General features: G+C 35.3%; 1 protein-coding gene across 3 annotated transcripts in view; it reads right to left on the bottom strand.

Annotated features, from left to right (window-relative positions):
• The window catches only part of GRM5 (glutamate metabotropic receptor 5), a 543390-nt gene extending 537210 nt beyond the window's left edge, over window positions 1-6180 (bottom strand). For all 3 annotated transcript variants that reach the window (XM_077113320.1, XM_077113321.1, XM_077113322.1), the window contains exon 1: window positions 5520-6180. In XM_077113320.1, the coding sequence (XP_076969435.1) occupies window positions 5520-6180 (661 nt within the window). The remainder of the gene's footprint in view (window positions 1-5519) is intronic.
• Between the last annotated feature and the right edge of the window lie 15274 nt (window positions 6181-21454).

Here is a 21454-nt window from a genome sequence, read left to right as displayed (position 1 = left end):
ACTAGAAGTGTTAATTTTTAAAATGTAAATTTGTTAAGTATATTACAGTTATAATTAATATCTTTTGGCATTTTTTCATATACTCTTTTGGGATATTCAAAAAACAAAATGTACTAAGGTTTGTCTTGATCTCTGATAAAAACTAGGATTGAAAAATTCCCTCTTCCCTTCTGCCCTAGTGCCCTTTCCATTGTCCTGTCCTTATGCATATGCCACTCATCAACAGCACATTAATTATTTATGTTTTGCTCAAATCCTCTATTATTTCTATGATGAGTATCTCAGAGTTTTTCCTTGTTTTTTTTTTTAATAAGACTTAAAAAGCCACCGTAAGGAGTAATGGATCCATAGCATTGTCGCAGAGTAATTAACTTGTGAATGTCAATTATATTTCTCTAACAAAAAACAAATCTATTAAAAATGTTAGAGATCTTAGCAGAGTAATTTACTTTTAATTTTTTAACCAGAAGCCATAGTATGAAATATTTCAAATGGTAAACCAATGAACATATATAAAGCTACATGCAACTAGAATAAAAGTTTAGAAAATTATCCTGTGATATGCTCAGATATTTATGTTCTATTCTATCCTATATTAAATTCTACTCTTTATCAAATTCTGGTCTCAACACACTGAAGTGGTTTTACAAATAGCTCATGGGTTATGATGCATGGATTGAATCTTAAAATAACACTGACTAGACAATCTTCTTCTTTTCAAAGTGAAAGTGTGTGTGTGTTTGTGTGTGTGTGCATGTGTGTTAAAGAGAGAAAGAGAATCCACGCATAAATTGCTTTATTAAGCTGAGATTTCTCCTTTCAAAGTCCCAAAAAATAGACATATCTGACTCTTACACATCTTGCCAAAATGTCTCCTCAATTCAATATTTGATTAAATCAATAAGCCTTTTTGTAGTATTTACAAATGTGCCAAAATGAAGCTTTGCAATTCCTAGCCCTAACAAATTCCAAAGAATACTCTTTTATTCCTAAGGTACATAATTTAACAATATGTCTTCCTGTTCTTAAAAAATGCATACCATATTGCTTCCTCCTATAATTAGCATCAGAAGGACTGGGTGTGGAGTCTGCACCGGAGACATGAATAGAAACAACCAAGCACAGTCTGTACTCATCATCAGACTCACAAAAAGGTCTTTTGTGAGGTCAACTTGTTGCCACATATCTCCTCCTTAATTTATTTTCTTTTTACTGTAATTAATTCCTTCCCTGAGAACAAGGAAAGGTGTTGCTTTTAAAGCTGGATAAAAAGACAAATGAAATATGCTCAAAAGATTTTCTCAGTAGGAAAACAGACTGATTGCTTGTTTCCTAGGGGGGGAAAAGGAACCAAGGGATGTACACTCCCTTTTTCTTGAAACCACAATGACTCCAGTATAAAGGGAGGAAATTTAGACTTATTTCCAAATAGTAGGCCCTAACTATGACATTACTAACTGCAGTATTTTGGGAAAACCACTTGTTCTTTCCATATTTATTTTCTAACCTGTAGTATGGTTACTTTGCCAGACTGTGTTATGGAATAGATGACTAAACTAACAAGTCGATGAAATATCACAACATATGTGCTGGTTTAACTCAGAGAGTAATGTTAGTATGGGGAGTTATCAAAAAGGACAAATATTCCAACTCCCTCCTTCCTCCACATCTTTTTTTTCTACAGCCCTTCCAAGTGGTTGTCCATTCCAGGATTGTGTACAAGGAGTCACAGAGAACTAACTCACTACGTCTTGAGAGAAGCAATTCCTTCCTGATTATATTAATGGGAAAAAAGCATATGTGTGTATATGTACTTATTAATTGAACCATAATTCATTACTCTGGTATTTCAGTCATTAGCTCTCCTTATAATGCTCTTGGCCATACCCATACAGACTGAATCTAGCTCTTCTCCACCTGAAGACTTTTCAAATACCTAAAGTCAGCATTCAGGTGCCTGCCATGTCTTTTCTTCTCTCTGCTAGAATCAGACCCCAAGGACATGATTACAAGTTTCATAACCATTCTGGACATTCACCTTTACAAAGATCGTTGTTGGTTGTATTTATATGTGATGCCCAACATTTAATTTAGCCCAGGTGTGGTCTGAGGAAGCTTGAGGAGAGCAAATTGTAGGAGGCCAGTCCTGGAGGAGATCTCTGAGAACATCCTTTCCTCTTTTTATATGACAAATGAAGGCAGAGATTGAAGTGCTGAATTTCAAGACCCAGCTTTGTAACTAACTATGAGAAAAGTAATGCCAAGTTACTTGACCTTTCTGTCTGTTTCCCCAAGTGTCAAATAAAGGAATTATATTAAATGCTTGCCTAAGACCCTTCCAGTGCTTACATTCTATAAAGCTAACGGTAGTTTGGGTATCTGAATTATTAACATGATCACTGCCCAGATTGCCTCAACTCTCAAAACCTTTCAACCCCAAGGGAAATATAATGAAATCTCTTTAAAAGTGTTCAGTAGAGCCTATGCTGATATTTCTTATCTTTCCAAACTAACTTTTACATTGTTGTCCTGATATAATTGCAAGTCATAGAAAAGGTGTGACGAGTAAACTATGCTCCCACTTTTTAGAAGTTGAACTGACAAAATGTACCATGAATCACATTAAAATCTTTCACCCAAAGCTTGATAGCTCCCACATTTTAAGTAAATCATTTATGGAAAAACATATCATAACTCAAAGCTGGTACCACATTGCAATATGTAGGGTAACCTGAAGTCAAAGTTTTAATGATATTACTTTACCAGTAAAATTTAATGACACATTTCTTTCCCCTTCAGCATCAGTGACATGTTTTTCTTCTAGAACAAATTAGCATTCCCATATCATTAGATGAAAGCAAGAAATTCAAGACACAGTGCAAACAAAAAAGGGAGTGGGGTGTGAACACCAATTTACAATTAATTAAGAAAGGCATTTTGGCACCTCATTTTTAAAAAGAATCAAAACTGTGAAAAATTACAATATTATGAATATTTATACATTCATAAATTATGAGGTAAGTATTATTCTAATATGAATTTACCCATTCAACAAATAGTCTTTGAGCACCTTTTATGCATGAGGCACCCAGATAGGCGCTGGAGATGTAGCGTTTCATCTAAACTCAGCAAAAATTTCGAAGTGTAAAAATTATTTAAATCGCCCCTTGACTGCAATATACATTGTTTTGTGTGTCCAATAATTAGCTCCCATAATGAAATTAAATTAGACCAAGGGCAGTAATTTAAGGACAGAATATACGCAAGTATCTGACTATTTAAAACATTCAAGCTTTAAGAAAACTATCAAATACCCATCCACAAGGGTACAGAAAAAGAATTATAAAGTTTTCCTTCTTGCCCTCAGCATTTATTCTGTTTTGATTCACTCTTAAATCTCAAGAATATTCATGTGTGATAATTAACATTTTGTTTTGATTTTGAAGTTTAAACACAGCAATAGAGTCTCATTTGGTGGGATGAGTTGGAATTTAAAATCACTGGAATGAATATGCTTATGCTGGACTCCATTTTGAAGTAAAAGCATAGATTTGACTGTCAAATTCCATTTCCTTCTAGAAATTTTCCACCATGACTCCCTTAAACACATAGCAGGAGATGATTAATTCCTCCCTCAATGCATTTGTAACTTTTTTCACCTTTAATTATGATTATGTGAGTAATAGCACATGCCTCATGTCCTTTACCAGATTGCGAGTTCCTTGAAGGAAGTTTAAGTATAAAGAATACAGCTGTATTTCATAGGACCTACCAGAGGGCCTTGCATAAACTTATGCTTATTAAGTATATAATGCATAAATATATCCTCAGGATGGGATTCTACTGGACTCTGTTAAATTATAACAGTGCACTGAATTAAAAGCCAATAGCATGAGTTCTACTTTTGGCTTTGAAATTGCAATTTGGATGAATTATTTAAATTCCTAAATTCTTTACATTTAAAAATAGATAAAGTATATGCACTATAACTGGCTTATTGCAACCATCAGGTGAAATAATGGCTTTTTCATAAAAAAAAATCTTAGCATTAGCAAAGAACTCAAAGTGCCCAAGTTCAACCACCTATCCATGCCCAAAATGTTTATAGATAAACATCCCTCTAAGTAAAGAAGCCACTTATACAGGAATATGCTCAAAAATAAAGAAGTCTCCAGCCAATGTAGAGGCCCATTTTATAGTTATAAAGCTCTGAATATAATCAACAAGAGTGAACGTATAAGGAAACTCATGATATCATGTCACTCTATAATGAAAATTTTGCTTTATCTGTTTGCTTGATTGGCTCCCAACCTCTGAAGCAGTCTCACTATGGTCATTTACTAATTTTCTAAAAAAATCAACCTCACATTTTACAAATTGTATTCTTTCAACCATATTGATTTTGTTATGGCAGAATTTTCTTTAATTCTTTCCTCACAATAATTCATGAGAGATAAAAAATGTTTTTAAGATTCTGTATTCTATAATGCTTAGTATATGCAGTTTGTTGTCCTAAAAAGAGTGCTGGGTAGTGAGAAAGACTTACTGTTTGGTTCATCTAACTTCTCTAAGTCAAACGAACCTCTTTTATTAAAATTAGGCAACAAAACCTGTCACTTGCAACCTTGGTAAAGAGCTAACAAACTCTGCAAACAAAAGCATTTTAAAAGCATTGTAAAAATACAAAGGACTGGTATTAATAACGATTATAACACCGTATTCATCTTTTCCCTCTTCAAAATGCATTCAACATAAAGAAGAAATGAATTTAAAAGCAAACTTATGTTTAATTATTAAAGTTATACTTCACAAACATGTTCTACACAACAATAAAATTAATTCATACTTATCCCCATTTGTAAAACAATCAAGCTTTTAAAAATTGAACCTGCATATACTCATTGCAGAATGACTGTAAGAATAGCATCACATTCTTACCAGATGAAATATATACTTTATTCAGCACATTTATTATTCAGAATGAATCTCAGTCTAAGAGCTATACCTGCCTTCCAAATCTTCTGCCAAGGAAGACAATAAAAAAATGTAGTGATTATATATATATTTAATATTTAATATTTAATATTCCAAATTGAAAAATTGTTGTAAGTAAACGGATAATTTTCTGTAACAGGTTACTTGGTCTAGAACTAGCTGCAGTTGGAGTAATTTTAAAGTGGTAAAAACATTAGATGTTTAATGAAGAAGTAGAAAACTGAAAAACCTCTAGTAATAAATAGCAAAAGGCACCATTATAGCAAATGTACAAATAATGTAACATGCATTCCAAAAAGTTTCTCCATTTTTACTAAATCATGGTCACACTAACCCTCATATTGGCCCCAATCTGTCTTTCTAGACAGCTGGCATCCAGACCCTTCTCAGTAATAGAACTGATAAAATGGGGGCAACTCAAAGAATACAAAATAACAAGGATGTTTTAGTCTTATAAAATATGAAATTTTAACTGGTAATCTTTTGAGTCCATAATTAAGAAAATAAATGCAAAGGAAACTTACCTTCAGTGTGCACAGCTGAAACATAGGTCCAATTGTATCTCTTCACTATGTCCACCATGGCCCGTGCTTGTTGGGCATCTGAAGGCACAACCCTCATGAAGTACTTGAACAATGTCTTATCACTTAGATCCATGCTTGTTGCTGAGTAAGCAATCTGAGGTATGTTGAAAAGTTGGAGCAAATTCTGGACCTGAATGGCCACAGAACTGGAGCCAGGTCCAATGACCCCCACAATGGGCTTCTTGGAACGGAAGGAAGAGGAAGAGCCATCAACACAGCGCACCAAGCCCTCTTCCTCTTCTGAAGAAATGAGGGAGTCTCTTATGAACTCAATGCTCTGCTCTAGGGCTACAGCTGAATGCCAGCAGGAATCCCTTATCTCACAGCCCAACGTGATGTTGGGCAAGAGCGTGGGGTCTGAGTTGATCCTCTCCAGGGTATGCAGCATGGCCTCCACTCTCTGAATGCCATACTGTTCACGGACTGCCCCACACTTCCTCTCATGAACTTTGTCCACAGTGGGCTGATGGTGGACAGAAAAGAGAGCTCCAATAATGATGTCTCCTGGCATGTGGGCCACCACCCTCCTTTCACTGGACTGTGCACTCCCACGGACATCTTCTTTCAAAAGCAGGACTGTCAGAATCAACAGAAGGACCATTTTAGGAAAGGGGTTCAAGCTAATAAAGACAGCATGGTGAGCAAAATTAGGAGAGTTCTGATGGATAAAATCAAACAATGTCTTATGTTGAGTGGCAAGCCAGGGAATTAGCCAGAAATTTAGATGTGCTCTCTAAAGGACTACAATGTCCCCAAGTACAATTTAGTTAGATGCATCCATGTGATCATGATCTTCAAAACCTGAAAGAGAAAAATAGCATAGGTTTTTAATAACAAAAGTGCAATTAGTTTAGGTAAGCTTTAATTGCATGTGCTAGTGGAGAAAAAGAGGACTTTGATGAAGTAGCTAACCTAAAAGAAAAAAAGCATCAAAAAATCTTTCTGACTCTCCCTTGTCTCCTTTGTGATTTGATGAAGCAGCTAAGGTAGCTTTCTTTTTCCTTTATTAGAGAAGTTGTGAGTTTATAGAACAATCATGCATAAAACATAGGAACTCCATATGCCAATTCACCACCAACACCTTGCATTGCTGTGGAATATTTGTTACAACTGATGATAACACATTTTTACAACTGTATTATTAATTAAAGTCCATAGTTTAAATTAGGGTTCACTGTTTGTATACTGTAGTTTCACAGATTTTTAAAAGAATTCAGTTATCGTATATACATTCTAACATTTCCCCTTCTAATCATGCGCATATATATTTTTTAGTGCTGTTATGGCATGGCTTCTTGACCCTGCCTGGCTTGGATTAATATTTTTATTTGTTCATACAGAGTACCCAGAACCAAAACTTCTGTGTAGCAGGTAAAACTTGAGTATTAGGCAGAAGTGAGAGTATTCTTGAAGCAAAGTTATGTCATGATCAGAAAATTTTAGGGAATATATGTTCCAAAACATTAAACCTTGGAGGGCTCTGGGTTATGATAGTTTTGGTTTGCTTTAAATTTCAATATAGGTTTTATTTCAAAGTTCTCAGTATTGAGAAAATATTACTTATGCAATTAAAAACTAAAGTTACCAATTTTAAAAGCTTAAGTACTCCCTCCATGAACACAATGTAAAGCAGATTGAAAAATGTATCCAGGAAGGAATAAGCATTTTTGTATTTTTTATATAAAAGAAAGTGAGTGCAGTTGGATATTTCCAAATTAAATAAACTGTAGGGAAGAAGGAGGAGGTTTGAGATATTGCAAAGAAAAATGCTCTCCTAATAGGCCACAAAGCATAATGAAATGAGCATGAATTTTTGTAGAAAAGAACACTCAGGCTCAAGTTCTGGTATTGAAGAGATATTGGTAAATTGTTTAACCTCTCAGTATCTGAGTTTCCTCATTTCAAAGTGGGAATAACATGTGCTAGGTCTCCCTTACGGGAATCAATATAAGATATCAATTATGTAAATGCTTTGTAAATTAAATAGTGATATATGTATTCAAGACATGATCTTTTTTGTTATTAAATTTTCAAGGGCATTTTGTGGCTTGGTGGTGAGGACACAAAATTCTCTGGCAATCCACTAGGTCCTCCAGAGAGTCTTCAAAATAATTACAAAGTTTTGTAATAAAATTTATAGTAATCAGTTCTCTAGCCCTGATTCAGAAAAAAATTCCACATTGAGAAGGCTCAAAAAGCTGGAAGGATGTAGTTTGAAGCTATCTCTTCAAGTAGAAACTTGGTACAGCTAGCAATACAGTCACCTGTTTCTGTTTAAATCCTGGGGGAAAAAAGGTGATTTTGTCCCAAATCGGTTATAGAAAATTCTAGCATAATGATTTTGGTTTTAAAAGATTGTATAATATACTTTTTTTTCGGATGTTATTATTTCCACCAGCAGAGACTCAAATTGTTTTCAAGTGACTAATTCCCAATACACCATCTCTCAAAAAACAGGTGATATTTCTTCAGGAACTTATGTAAAAATTATGACGCCTCTTAAAAAATATTAATGTTTTTCAAAACTCATCAGGTTTTAGGTCTGCAAAAATTCAGTTCAGATACAAAATGAGTATAGCCTGAATCCCATTTCTAATCACTCCTAACCCCACTTTCACTCTTTCTTCCTACTGTTTCCTATGGCAACAGAGAAGACTATTCCTGTATAGTACCAAACACTAAAATTTATAAAGCTCATTCATTCTAGTGTTTTGCCTTAAGAAAGGAAGGAAGTTCTGATACATGCAACGACATAGATGAACCTTGAGGATATAATGTGGAGTGAAGTAGGCCAGACACAAAAGGACAACTACTGTATGAGATCACTGATATGAAATAATTAGAGTACAAATTAGCAGGGGCCAGGGTGGGACAGGAAATGGGGACTTAATGCTTAATTGGAGCAGAGCTTCTGTTCGACTTCATGGCTAAGTTTTGGTGGTGATGATAGCACAATATTCAAATGTAATTAGTAGCACTGAATTCTACATTTGAATGTATTTAAAAGGGGAAATTTTAGTTTGTATATATGCTACTAGAATAAAAAATTTACAAAGCAGCCCATAGGATTACACAACATAGACCATGAACTCTCATGTAAACTATGAACTACAGTTAACAGTATAATTATAATAATATTTTTCATCAATTGCTACAAGCATACCACACTAATGCAGAGTATTAATAATAGGAAATTTTGCATGTTGGAAAGAGGGCATCTACAAGAACTCTGTATTTCCTGCATATCTTTTTTTTTTTAACTATAACTCCTCTAAAAAAATAAATTTAAAAAAACCCATTCAAATAACTGGATATTCCCAAATAACTAGAATTTTGATAATTTAAAATATTCCTATATGGCAAAAGGGAAGGGAACAAAGACTGATATTAATGTTCTCATTGGGAAATTTTCTGAATGTTCTCAGGCCTGGCTTTCACTTTCCGTAAACCAAAGACTGGTGATCAATGCTTATTCTCATGGTCATGTGAATTTGAAAGGTCTGAAATAAAAGGAATCATAATTCCTCATTAAATTCAGAATATAGTGAGCAAACTCAGTGAAAAACAGAGCTCATTTTTATTATGTAAGAGCACCAAAGTGATATGAGATGTACAATATTGAGACACAGTATGCACATTAAAATAAGCAGAGATTGTCTTACTATAATAGACTAAAAGTTAATTAATTAATTCATATGCAAATATCTATTTGAGTGAGAGAGACTAATGTAACAAAGAAGCACAATAATATTGTTATTTGATAACAATTGTTAATTCTGGTCATTATCTGTCACTGAACACCCATTTTACACCAGGCATTTATTCATTTTCTCAATGGATGTTTATGGCATACCTATGCTATAACAAACTTCTTGTCAAATTGAGGATTCAACTGCGAACAGGGTGTGTGTGCTCCCTATCCTTGCAGGTCTTACAGATTAGGAGGGGGAAGAGAAATAATAATAAAATAAGCAAATGATTACACTCCTTGAACTGGAATGAATTAACTGAAAAAGAATAGTATTATGATACCAACTTAGAAAGAATGGATAAAATAAAGCTACTCTAAAAGGTGATGTTAGTGAGAATTGATGAATGCAAAGAACAATGAAAAGAAGACTGAAAATAATGGGAAGTATGAAAAGAAGCCAGTCACCTGAAAAATGAGGCTATTAGAGCACAATAACAAAAGGAATGGTGGTCCAAGATGAGATTGGAGAGGTAAGAAAGGGCCAAGCTATATAGAATCTTGTAGGCTCAAAAAGAATTTAGATGTTAAAGTGCAAATGAAATCCATTGAGGACAGGTAAGGAAATGGTTGACACAATTGAATATAGAATTAGAAAAGATAATTCTGACTGCTCTTTATTCTGGATAAATGGATTAAAGAAATCTGATTGGGAGACTATTGTAATAATCTAGGTTAGTAATGATACTGGCTTGGCTGTGATGGAAGTGATGGATATGGAGAGAAATGGACACAATCATATCTAATTTGCCAGTAGAATCAACTGGCCTTGCTGACAACTTGAATATGGATCATAAAGTAAAGAGGAATCAGGATCTACTCCCAGGTTTTTAATCTGAGTAATTAGTGCATTTTGCTACCATTAACATAGGTACAGAAATAGATGGGATAAAAGAAAAATGGATGAGTTTCTTTTAAACATGTTAAATGTCAGATGCTTTTGAGGCACCCAGGTACAGGTAACAAGCAGGAACACAAGTACATAAGGCCGGAGATTAGAAGAGAATTTTGGTTTAGAGAGGTAAACAGAGAGTCAACAATATGTAAAATCTTTGGATGAATGCAATCACCTGGGGAGCAAGTATACCTTGAAAAAATGTGGAGCTGAGCAGTAAGCCCCACTGAGTGATCAAGTTGTAGGTAAGGCAGCTAGGGGCTGAGGCGACCCAGAAATTCAGGACAAAAAGCAAGAGCAAAATGTGAGGGAAGCCAAAAGAGAATGTTCTGGACACTTTATATTCACATACATACACAGAGATTTCACTTTGCAGAGAATACATCAAGTTACCCTGGAGGGCATTATAGTCTGTTTTTTGTACCCTGAAAATGTGTGATTCAATTGCCGTGTCTGTATAATTCTTTGTGTGTTTGCATATAAGTGTGTGATCTGTGTGTCGATAATCCTTATAACAATCCTGACAGGTAGGTATTTTATTACCTCTGTTTTACAGATGGTATAACAGGTTTTGATAAACTAGCCGACCACTTAGAAAATGATGAGCTATATTTCAGGTTGATGTCTATTGATTCCATTACATGCCCCCTCATCACTCATTCCTGCAGATGTGGTATGCCCAAAGTCCATAAAAATGGAAGGGGCTGTGAAACATCAGAATGGACTCTTACAAGAGTTTGCCTTGCAAACTAGGGGGTGAAGAGCATTCCAGGAAAAGAAAAGATAATTCAGCATGCAAAAAATGCAAGTGTGTATTATTATCCAGTACAAATATATTTACATTTCTCTGTTATCCACTATAAAAGTTGATTGCACAATGGCTATCATGAGCTACAGTGCTTAGATGCCTGAAAAGGACCCTTTAAATCATGACATAGAAATGTGCCATAATTGTGCTTCAATTTAGTTTTTCATATGATTAAACAAAAACCAACTCATGTACTCCCAAAATATGACAAATTAACAGAACATAAATTCCAACTAGATCATAAAGGGGTATATAAGCTCTATCAACATCATCCATCTGTTTAATAAATGCTTATCAAATGAAGCATTCTACACCAAGCACTCTACAAGCCTAAAAATTCAGTCATGGACAAAATAGACATAAAACCATGCACTTATGGAATATATAATCAAAGAGGGGCTAGTCAGACAACAGACAGAATAAGTAGGTAAAGTATTGTATGCTAGACAATGATAAGGGCTAAAGAAAAATATAAGGCAGGGAGGTTGAAAGAAAGTGTCAGAGATATGACAACTTTTGAACAACGTGGTCAAAGAAGGATAAACAGGAAATATAACAATTGAGTAAATACCTGAAGAAAGTAAGGGAACGAGTCAAGAAAATATCTACAAAAAGAACACTCTAGGTAAAGGTAAAAGCAAATATAAAGTCTCCAAGGCAGAAGAGTTGAGGCCTGGAGCAAGGTTGTATTCACTCTGTTTGAACTTTGAAAAGACTTTGGCTTTAACATTGCATGAGATACTTAACCCTGAATGGTTTTCAAAAGAGTAGGGACAAAATCTGACCCACATATTAAGAAAAGGACACAAAGATAGAACCATTGAGAACAGTTAGGGATGAACTGCCCTAATTCTGGTGGGAGATGGCAGTATAGGTACTAGGAAGTGGTAGGGAATCTGTATATATTTCCGAAGTACAGTGAAAGTGTTCTCCCTTAGATCTGTCATGAGTTGTGAGGGAAAGAGAGGAGTTAATGAAAATACTCATTATGTTCAAGTTTTCAACCTATCAAATAAAGGGACAGTGGCACATTGACTGAGGTGGAGAAGATTATAGAGGAGCAGGTTTGGATGGGAATAACAGCAATTCAGTTCAGATATACAAAGTTTGTCATGCTTATTAGACATTCAAGAAAAGATGTTGAATAAGCAGTTGGACATAAGAGGCTGAATTTCTGGAAAGGACTGGATAGGAAATACAAACATGGTAGATATCAGTATATCCCATCCTTTTTTGTAAACCATGAGGCTGGATGAAATCACCTAGGTAATGGAAAAGAATAGAGACTAGCTCCCAAGACAGAGCCCCAGTGAATTCCAGTGCTTAAATTCCTAGGGACAAGGGGAAACCAGCAAAAGAGACCATGAAATTTTGGAAACAGAAACTTTCCCTCGGAAAGACTGGGTATGAAATGTGAAGTGCTCCCATTATATTAAGCGAAAATAAAAAGCAGGTATGATTTGATTTTTACATGAAACATCCTTTGTCAGTGGTTATGCATGTGCAAACACCAGGATCATGCAGACTAGCATATTAATAAGGGTATCCTCTGGATGGTGGAAACATGGGTAATTTTTTGTTTTATTTTTGTGTTTGCTTTTACATGTGTTTTCTACTTTTCTGAATTTACTAGATATCTTTTTTTTTTTTTTTTTAATGTGGGACTGGGAGATCTGCCTCCTGACTTTCTTCCCCAGTCTGCCTTGTGGTCTTATCTCATCTCCATCTGTTCCTCTCTGGGAACCTGCAAGTCAAGTTAAATTTATCTCTCCTCCAGGTATACACCTCCATGCTCCAGTGGCTTTGCTCCTGCTGCTTCTGATCCCTGATAGGGCCCTGTTTCAATGGTCTTTATGGCGGAGTTGTTAAGAGCATTGGGCTTGAAGTCAGGTTAGCCACCATTTGTTGGCTGTGTGCCCTTGGAATCCTAATCTTTCTAAGCCTCGGGCCTTTATTGGCAAATTGGAATTAGAATACCTACCTCCTAGAGTTTTAATGAGGACTAAATTAGATAATATGTTTTTTAAAGAAAACAGTCCCTTTACGAAATCTTTGCAGATCCCTCACCTTGCAGTGTTTTCTCTTTCCTCTGAATTCACATGGTGTTTATCCATGTCTTCTTATGACATCTATTGCTAAAATAAGTATTTATGCACATCTTTTCTTCCAATCAACTTCAAACATATTAAGGGTTAAATTTCTTCCATAAACAGCATCTGGAACAACCCTTGGGCAAAATAGACGTTCACTAAATGCCAATAAAGGAACAATAACTAAAATGAACTGCCTCCACCTGGCTTGCCATTCAACTCCCTGACATAGGTTCCATAGTAATACCCTCTGCTCACTACCACCTCGGAAAATCAAAAAATGTACAATAAAAACCCAGCCATACAATTAAGTTAAGGCAACAAGGAATTTCAAAGGAGAAGGAAGTTCTGAACAAAACTTTAGAGAGGAACTTTTAGTGTTCCTCATGACTTTTCAATATACTAAGGAAAATAGTATCATAGCACTAGAGAGGGCCTTGGAGACAATTCAGTTTAACTGCGATCCATGGAAATTAAATGATTTGTAGCAGGCTGGGAACCAAAACCCGGCAAAAATGCTACCTCAAAACCCAGGCTCAATCAGAAATATAAGCATTTCTTTTTCTATAATTTTCTAAGCATGTAATCATTTAGATATTATAATGTTTTAATATCTAAATATAATTTTAGAATGGAATCTCTCTCATAATATAGTTTATCTTTCTCTAAATAATGTATAATAAATATCTTTCAATATCAGTTAATTTTGATGATAGTAACAATGATAAGAATAAAGTATCCTGAAAGTTTAGCATAGCACGTGCTGGACAATGTGCTTAGTATCTCTCATAAAATATCATTAATCTTCATAACAACTGTAAGATAAGCAATTGTATGCTCATTTTTCGGATGAACAATCTGAGGTTTCACAAAGTGGGTTCACCAAGATTCCAAAGCAAGTCTTGTGGAGCTGGGATTTAAACTTAGAACATCTACTTCCTTTTTAACAGTTGCATAGTATTCAACCATATGGATGAAAAATGTGTTTAATTATTCCTATTGTTAGAAATTCAGATTGGTTCTAGATATCCTTATTATTATAAAACATGTTGTACTTTACTTGCTTTATAAAGTATTATCATAGGATAAATATTTAATGATGATATTGTTAGAATACATGTTTGTTCATTTTTTGATTCTATCAATTTAGATTTTAAAAGGTATTCACTTTCAATCACCTGAGTCTTTCACCACCTCATCAATTCTGGATATTACTCAGTGTCCTTTCCTGCATAAGGACCTGCTCTCTCTGGACCCTATAACAGTTCATAGTTGAGGCCATTTCTCCCTAGTAATATCCCCACAGGGTTCATTCACTCTTTTCACAAGGATCTGGTAAAAGAAAAGAAGATGGAAATAATACTATAATACTTATTTTCAGTGTGCAATGACTTTTTCCACTCTCAGTCTCATTTCAACCAAAAAAAATTACTTCTGTGAATGTCTGATGATTCTCATTTCATAGATCAGGAAAACAGAGACTTGATTAGAATAAATTATTTCCTTAAGTTTATAGCTCCTAGGTGATTAGACTAGGAAGTTGTTACCATAAAAATACAGCAAGTACTTGCTATAGATAATGGGAAGGCATTAGCTAATGTAATGACAATAACAGTTTCAAAATATAAAGATATGTAATATAGTAAATAATATGGAGACCTTTATATCCATCAAAAATGAATAAATAAGCAGCTTATATGGGTTAGTTCAGTATATATGGTGTATTGATTCAAGATCCTATTTCCAGAAGGACTAGACTACTTTATTCAATATTATATTTCCTAGGTTGATAGCACAATGAACATAATTGCTACCCCATTATAGAAAACAACTGACATATATGTATGTAATATGCATTAAAGTATTCTGCTTCAGGTATTCATACAGTCTCATGTTGTATGCTAAATTAATATGAAGAAGGAATACTGGTGGGTAGAATTTGCCATAAATGACAATCTACACTGTAACCAGATTTGTAGTTCACATCGTCTTTTATTTTGAACAATCTTCTCAAATACTGACCATCTTTCTGGCACAGATGTCTCTTACATAACTAAATCCCCACACAAGCAAATCACACAGCTCAGGACATCAACTCTAAAATGATTCCTTCTGCCTGAGCAATAGCCTCATCACAGTCAAGGATGTTGATATTACATATGTCACAAATGCCTTCGATATATTTTCCTGAAAACAAGTGCATACCATAGATAAGAGACCCTCCATGGTATCATGATACAAAGAGCTTTATATTCTGAGGAAAACTCCAACATTGATATTATCTCAAGCACACATCTGTGACTTTGTAAGCAAGGAAGTTCAGCGCCCCCTTTGCTTAGCCCAGGTTAAAGAATATGCCATATTTTAACTGAACAACCCCTACCTCAACACAACAACTACAAAAAAAGAGCAATAATATGGAATTATACAAAAGTGAAATATGTACTCTTATACATTCATTAAAAGTGCTGACAGTAGAATAAAGCTCACTAAATAATTGTAAATTATTTGAACAAGTGGTTTAGTAGTCTATGAAGTCCCTAAGCAGCCTTCTGCAGCAAAGCAATAAAAGTGATGCAGTCGACTGTTAACTAGTCTCAATTTAATTACCAAGCAGGGATTCTAGGCTTCTACCCATTTTGCAGCCTTCAGCTGCTTTCTTGTTATTTATGGCACACCTCCAAAAACTGCAAAAAATTTTATGCACATTATATTACCTATTTTTAGGTGCTTGAAACTATGGTTTTGAATTTCTGTGACTTGATCTGTAGTTACTTATTAATAGATAGTATTTATGGTGTGCTTATTTTGTGCTAAATAATGTACAAGCATTTTCGGAGGGTCCTGGGCAGGTTCCGGGAATTGAACCCAGGACTCTGGCACAGCAGGCGAGAATTCTGCCACTGAGCCACCAGTGCACCATGGTATATGCATTTTTAATATAAGCCTCACACTGACTCTGTGAGGTAGGTATAATTATTAGTTACATTCAATGTTGTAGAAATCAAGGTTTAGAGAGAAACGATTTTGCCAAAATTCTCACACTTATGATAAATGGCAGAGTTAGGAGATGGACCCAACTCTCCGGCTGCAAATCCCACACTCTATGTAATCAGATAATGCCTCCCAAAAGGTCAAATGGATTGACTGGTTAAACTTTATGCATTAATTGCAAATCTTTTGGAGATTTTGTTTCTCATTAAGTTCCCTGTCTAACATCCATCAACTACATTCAGGAGCTATATGAACATTCCAAGTAAATATAGGTAACTCTATTTCCTGGCATCATTTAGATCAGTTTCTCAACATCAGCACTGTTGATATTTTGGACTAAATAATCTTTTGTTGTGTCAGGCTGTCCTGTGCATTGTGGAATGCTGAGCAGCATTCTGGATTCTATCCATTAGATTCCAGTAGCACACTGCCACCACCCCAACTGTTACAAATAAAAATGTCTCCAGACATTGCCAAGGGTCCCTTGCAGGTCAAAGTTATCCACAGTTGAAAACCACTGATATAGACGAAAATTATCCTGGCAAGGTCTATAGAATACTCAAAGAAGAATATAATAAAAAGATAATCATCTGAATTCATCAGCCCTAAAGAGCCCTTTCCTGAAACTTCTAGTTGCTAGGGAGAGAAGGCTGGAAAAGACTTGCTTTATTTCTTGTTTATTTTGTTACATGCTTCTGGCTATATCATCTTGTCTGGAAGGTAGCAATTTCAATTTAAAAAATGCAGATTAAATTGTGAGAATCAGAGATGAATACAGATTAAACTGTGAGAATCAGGGATGACACTGCCTTACATTAAATGAACATTTTTCTGAGTAGCCACAAATTATATTAAATGAACATGAGGAAAGTATCCTATCCTATACTTCCCCATTTCAAAGGCTGCTTATAATATGAAACACGAAGTTCATTATAATTCTAACATAATAATAACATAAGGAGTGTTAACTTTCTATAGTAATTTAAACATTAGTTTCCAAAAATCTCATTTTTGTCTTATTTTCAAATAAGTACTGCAATAGTACATTATTTACTTTCCTTGTGGATCTTTAGAGAACTCTACTACATCACTGTGTAATGAAAATTAATTTTTAAAGTATTTTTTATCATTTCTCTGAAAAATGAGAATATAGGTAGGTTGTATTATTATTACAATGCTCACTAGTGCCATTATGATTGTGAGCTTTCCATTTTCCTCAGAACGTTTATTCTCAAAAGTTTTGTCATTGGCCTACAACCAGTTATTATAACAACTGATCGTTCAACAATTCTCCTTAAGTCTGATATCTTTACAAGACCAACAGATTCATATCTATATAAAAGAAAAGGGTTCTTTTCCTTCCTTTTTTTCCCCCTAAATTGTCCCTTTAAATTTCCTGAACAGTTTAGCTAAAAAAAAGAGAGTGAAGATATTTAAGGCAACAAATTATATTCCATTTTGATTTCTGATTACCTTAAAGAATTAGCAGGCCTATTTTAAACTATGTTTAAATATATGAGAAAAGTGAAATTTTTGCACTCTTCCTGCGGAAAAAGAAAATGCTGTTGACTCAAGATGAGTAGAATTCAAAAATGAAGATATTGGTTCAGGTTGCAGGTCAGTATCACAATTAAGAACTAGGGTTTGGGAATCTAATGGTCCTGGATTGAAACATTTCCTTTGTCATTTTACAAGTTTTGAGATGTTGGGCAAGTTATTTAGCCTCTCTGTAAATCTCCTTTTTGTTTAAGTTCACAAAATAAAAATAGAATTAATTTGTAGGGTTGTTGAAAAGATTAACCTCAATAACAGGGAGAACCTGGGAAACGTGTGGGATCCAAAGATCTGGAGACAATTAACAGTCATAATTAATATGCATACACAGTATGTCAGTCACTTAACTTATATTTTTATATTAATTTTAAAGTTAATATAAATCTTTATATTAATAAATTTGTAATTTATTACAAAAATTGTAATAAATGTGCTATTAATTCATCATAACTACTTAGCGAAGTTAATATTGGTATAACCTGTTCACCACCTTAAAAATGAGGAAACTGAGTAAGAACAATGATAAGCAACTTGCCCAAGGTCATACAGCTAGTAAGCCAATCAACTGGAATGCAAACTCAGGTAATCTGGAAGCAGAGACAAACTATACTCACCCCAAAACTATACCACAAATCACTGGAAACCACAATTGAATAATCCCCTGATGCTCAGCCATAACATAGGTTACAGAAGCTCAGGGCAATGGGAAAATAACAACTTTGAGTTCCAAACAGATCAGAAATAATTATTTTTTTTCCATTTTCTAGCCATACGACATTGAAAGAAAAAGAAAATCCCTGTTTTCACAACACAAATGTAAGATCAAATCATGCCTCATATAATTGATAAAAGAATTAAATTAAAAAACATTTAGTGCTTAGTATCATGCTTGATATGCTCAATAAATGGCAATTATTAAAGCAGGGATGAGTCTGCACCAAGTCTTTTGCCCCTTTTGACCAAAGGTACCTATTAGCCAAACAACAGTAGCACTGGCAAAATCTAGATCTAGAAACCACTGTTTCCCCTCTTTGAGTTTAAAGAAACGAAAGAAAACCTAGAACATAACATTTATATAGCTATGTTTTAACCAACTGAGATAAAATAACAGAAATGTATTATATGATTTATAAATTGTTGCATATTCAGATTCAAGCTTCACTTTTTTCTCTTTGGTAATACAAGCACATCATAAACTAAAATAAGATTTCTTAAGATGTTACTGCTTTTTCATGATCTCCTAAGCTACACTTACTGATTAAATGAGGACCAAATATTGCATCGACAATAGGACTGATATTTCTCTGATTATGAAAAATAGTACACATTTGCCAATTGTAGAATGTCCTGTTTTGTAGGATACATCTAAAATATTTCCAAATCTCATACAAACTGAATTAGTTTTAGCATATATCAAAATATATCAAAGGACAGCCTTCATCATTTTATTAAGTTGGTTAATACTTGATATAGATTTAGTGATAAACATGAGCCAAATAATACAAGAAAAAATAAGGAATATTTGGATCTTTTTCTTCATTTCGTGAGGATAGAAAGCCTGGGATAAAATGGATGTATAAATAAGTAAATTCTTTTCATAATTCATTTTACCTAGTATTTCTGAATTGTAGTAGTAATCTATCCTTCATTTTAATTTAACTTAATTTTTCTGTCTAAAATGTCCTGACCATCTTATCAAAGGCAACAGAATACAACTGCAATAACATTTTCAATGTTTTTGAGGAAAACTAAGTGGAATTATTAAAACTCAATAATCACAAAATAATCATTTTTAATGAAATAAAATTTTTATTAGGAAACAATGTTAATAGAGTAAAAATGTGAAAATGGTATGCAATTACCCAAGTATTCAAAAAAATCTGGATATATTATAATGGCTATGCATAGTTATCTATAAATGAAATTTTCTGTTTTCCCTGGGTATTAGCCATCCTGTCCACAGCGTGTACCATGAAGTGATGGTTAAGGCAGGTGGCAGTAAAATGAAGAAAAGACAACGGCTTATATTATTCAAATATAATGTCTCTCCCCTAAATAATCTTTCTAAAATGTACACTAAAAAGTTTGGTTTCTCTTTGACATATAGCTCACAAACCAAACATTACCATGTGATGCCACAAAGCTCTGGAGGATGTATGAGAGTACCTAGATTGTGCATTTTCCCCAGCAGAGTGTAAATGACTAGAAAAAGCTCTCACTGAGTTGTTTTCTTCTCTTAAGAAAAGCAGGTATTTAATGCTCTACCCTCATTTTTCAACTATGGGAGGATCTGTCCAGAGTGCTGAAAGGTTAGGCTTGGAGTATGCTTTGTAAGAGGCACACTACTAACCTGAGTTCAGGAAGCAGAATTCTCAAGTCCCAAAGCAACGATCCTTTTAAATGTCAATAGGCAAATGTAAAGGTAAGAAATGGTCACACCTTACTTTTAAATGAGTAGTTACACGGAGGAAGCAGAAAAATAAAAGTTTTCCCATGCTCCATGAGAAGAATAGCACAAAGCACATCTAACAAGATGTAGCCTACCTGTACACTCCAAAACTCAACATAGAATATCACACAACTAAGAGGATTCTACATACAACTGGCCTATGCCGGACTGGGAGCAGAAGCTGCACTTTACCTAAGTTAAGGCTCCCTTGGATGTCCCAAACAGCCACCCAATGTGAGGAATTTCCAGCCCAGTCTGAGGGACTCAGAACAATAAAATCTCATTTAGGGATTGGAGAAGAAGATGTAAGGAAGAACCTGCCCTCCCAACAGCTGTTGTCAATTTCTTGTGGAATCGGGGAGGGAGTAAGTGTTGGAGAATCTATCTACCTGGTTACTTAAGTTTTCAGTTGAGTTGAGGCAGCACCACGACTGTGCCTAAATAGGCACAAGCGTTTGTTAACCTCAACTCAATTTCCCTTCCCCACAGCACCAGCTCTGGAGGGAAACCAGCTATGGGAAACTGGAACACCAGGTTGGAGAGCCCTCATGATGAACCCTTACTTCCCCCTTTGCAGTACCAAATTCAGATTGGGCTTTATCCACCACTAGACTTTGCACCTGTGGGCCTGGTGCTGGTTCTCTTCCCAAGTCACTGTAGTCTAGACTCCCACCTCAGCATGACACTCGTGCTGCCATCCCAGAGTAACTAGCAAGCTTTGTTTCGGAAAGGAAAGATACATCCATGGGAGAGGAAAGAGCAGGAGGACGGAGACTGAGGATCAGATAGAGGTACTCTAACCCTCAGTGAGAGATGTGCTTTCAGCACCATCCGCTGTCCCCCCACTTCCTACAACAGGAGCCACCCTGATAGCGGCCAACCGATTTTTGGGGAAGCGACTCCCCTTCCTTTCTCCCTCCAACTAGCCTTTGGGTGGTTTGGGGGAACATATCGTGCATTCAAACCTTGAGAACCTGACCTTAGAGAGCAGCAACCGGTATCTCAAAGCAGGCAGAATCCCTCTCTCACTCCTCCCAACACTTCCCCTCATCCCATTGCCCTCCCCTTTCCCCAAATGGTTTGATGAGCCAACAGTGTCAGCAAATGGAATACACTTGAACCTGGCCGGCTTTGGCCACCCACGTCCCCCTCCTCTTCAGCAACCAAACTGTGAACCACCCAGCAAGCTAATAGCTCCTACATCATTCGCGGAGCCCGGGGACACTTTGGCACACAGACGCTTTGGAAGCTTACCCCCTGTCGACCGCTCAGCTGGCAGTGAGATGCCTTCTAGCTAGCCCCATGTAAAGTTGGGTCGCGCGGAGCCGTCGCGCAGA

The sequence above is a fragment of the Tamandua tetradactyla genome, chromosome 8 (assembly GCF_023851605.1).
Source record: "Tamandua tetradactyla isolate mTamTet1 chromosome 8, mTamTet1.pri, whole genome shotgun sequence".
Classification (NCBI taxonomy): Eukaryota; Metazoa; Chordata; class Mammalia; order Pilosa; family Myrmecophagidae; genus Tamandua; species Tamandua tetradactyla.
This window is presented reverse-complemented; position numbering and strand designations above follow the sequence as displayed.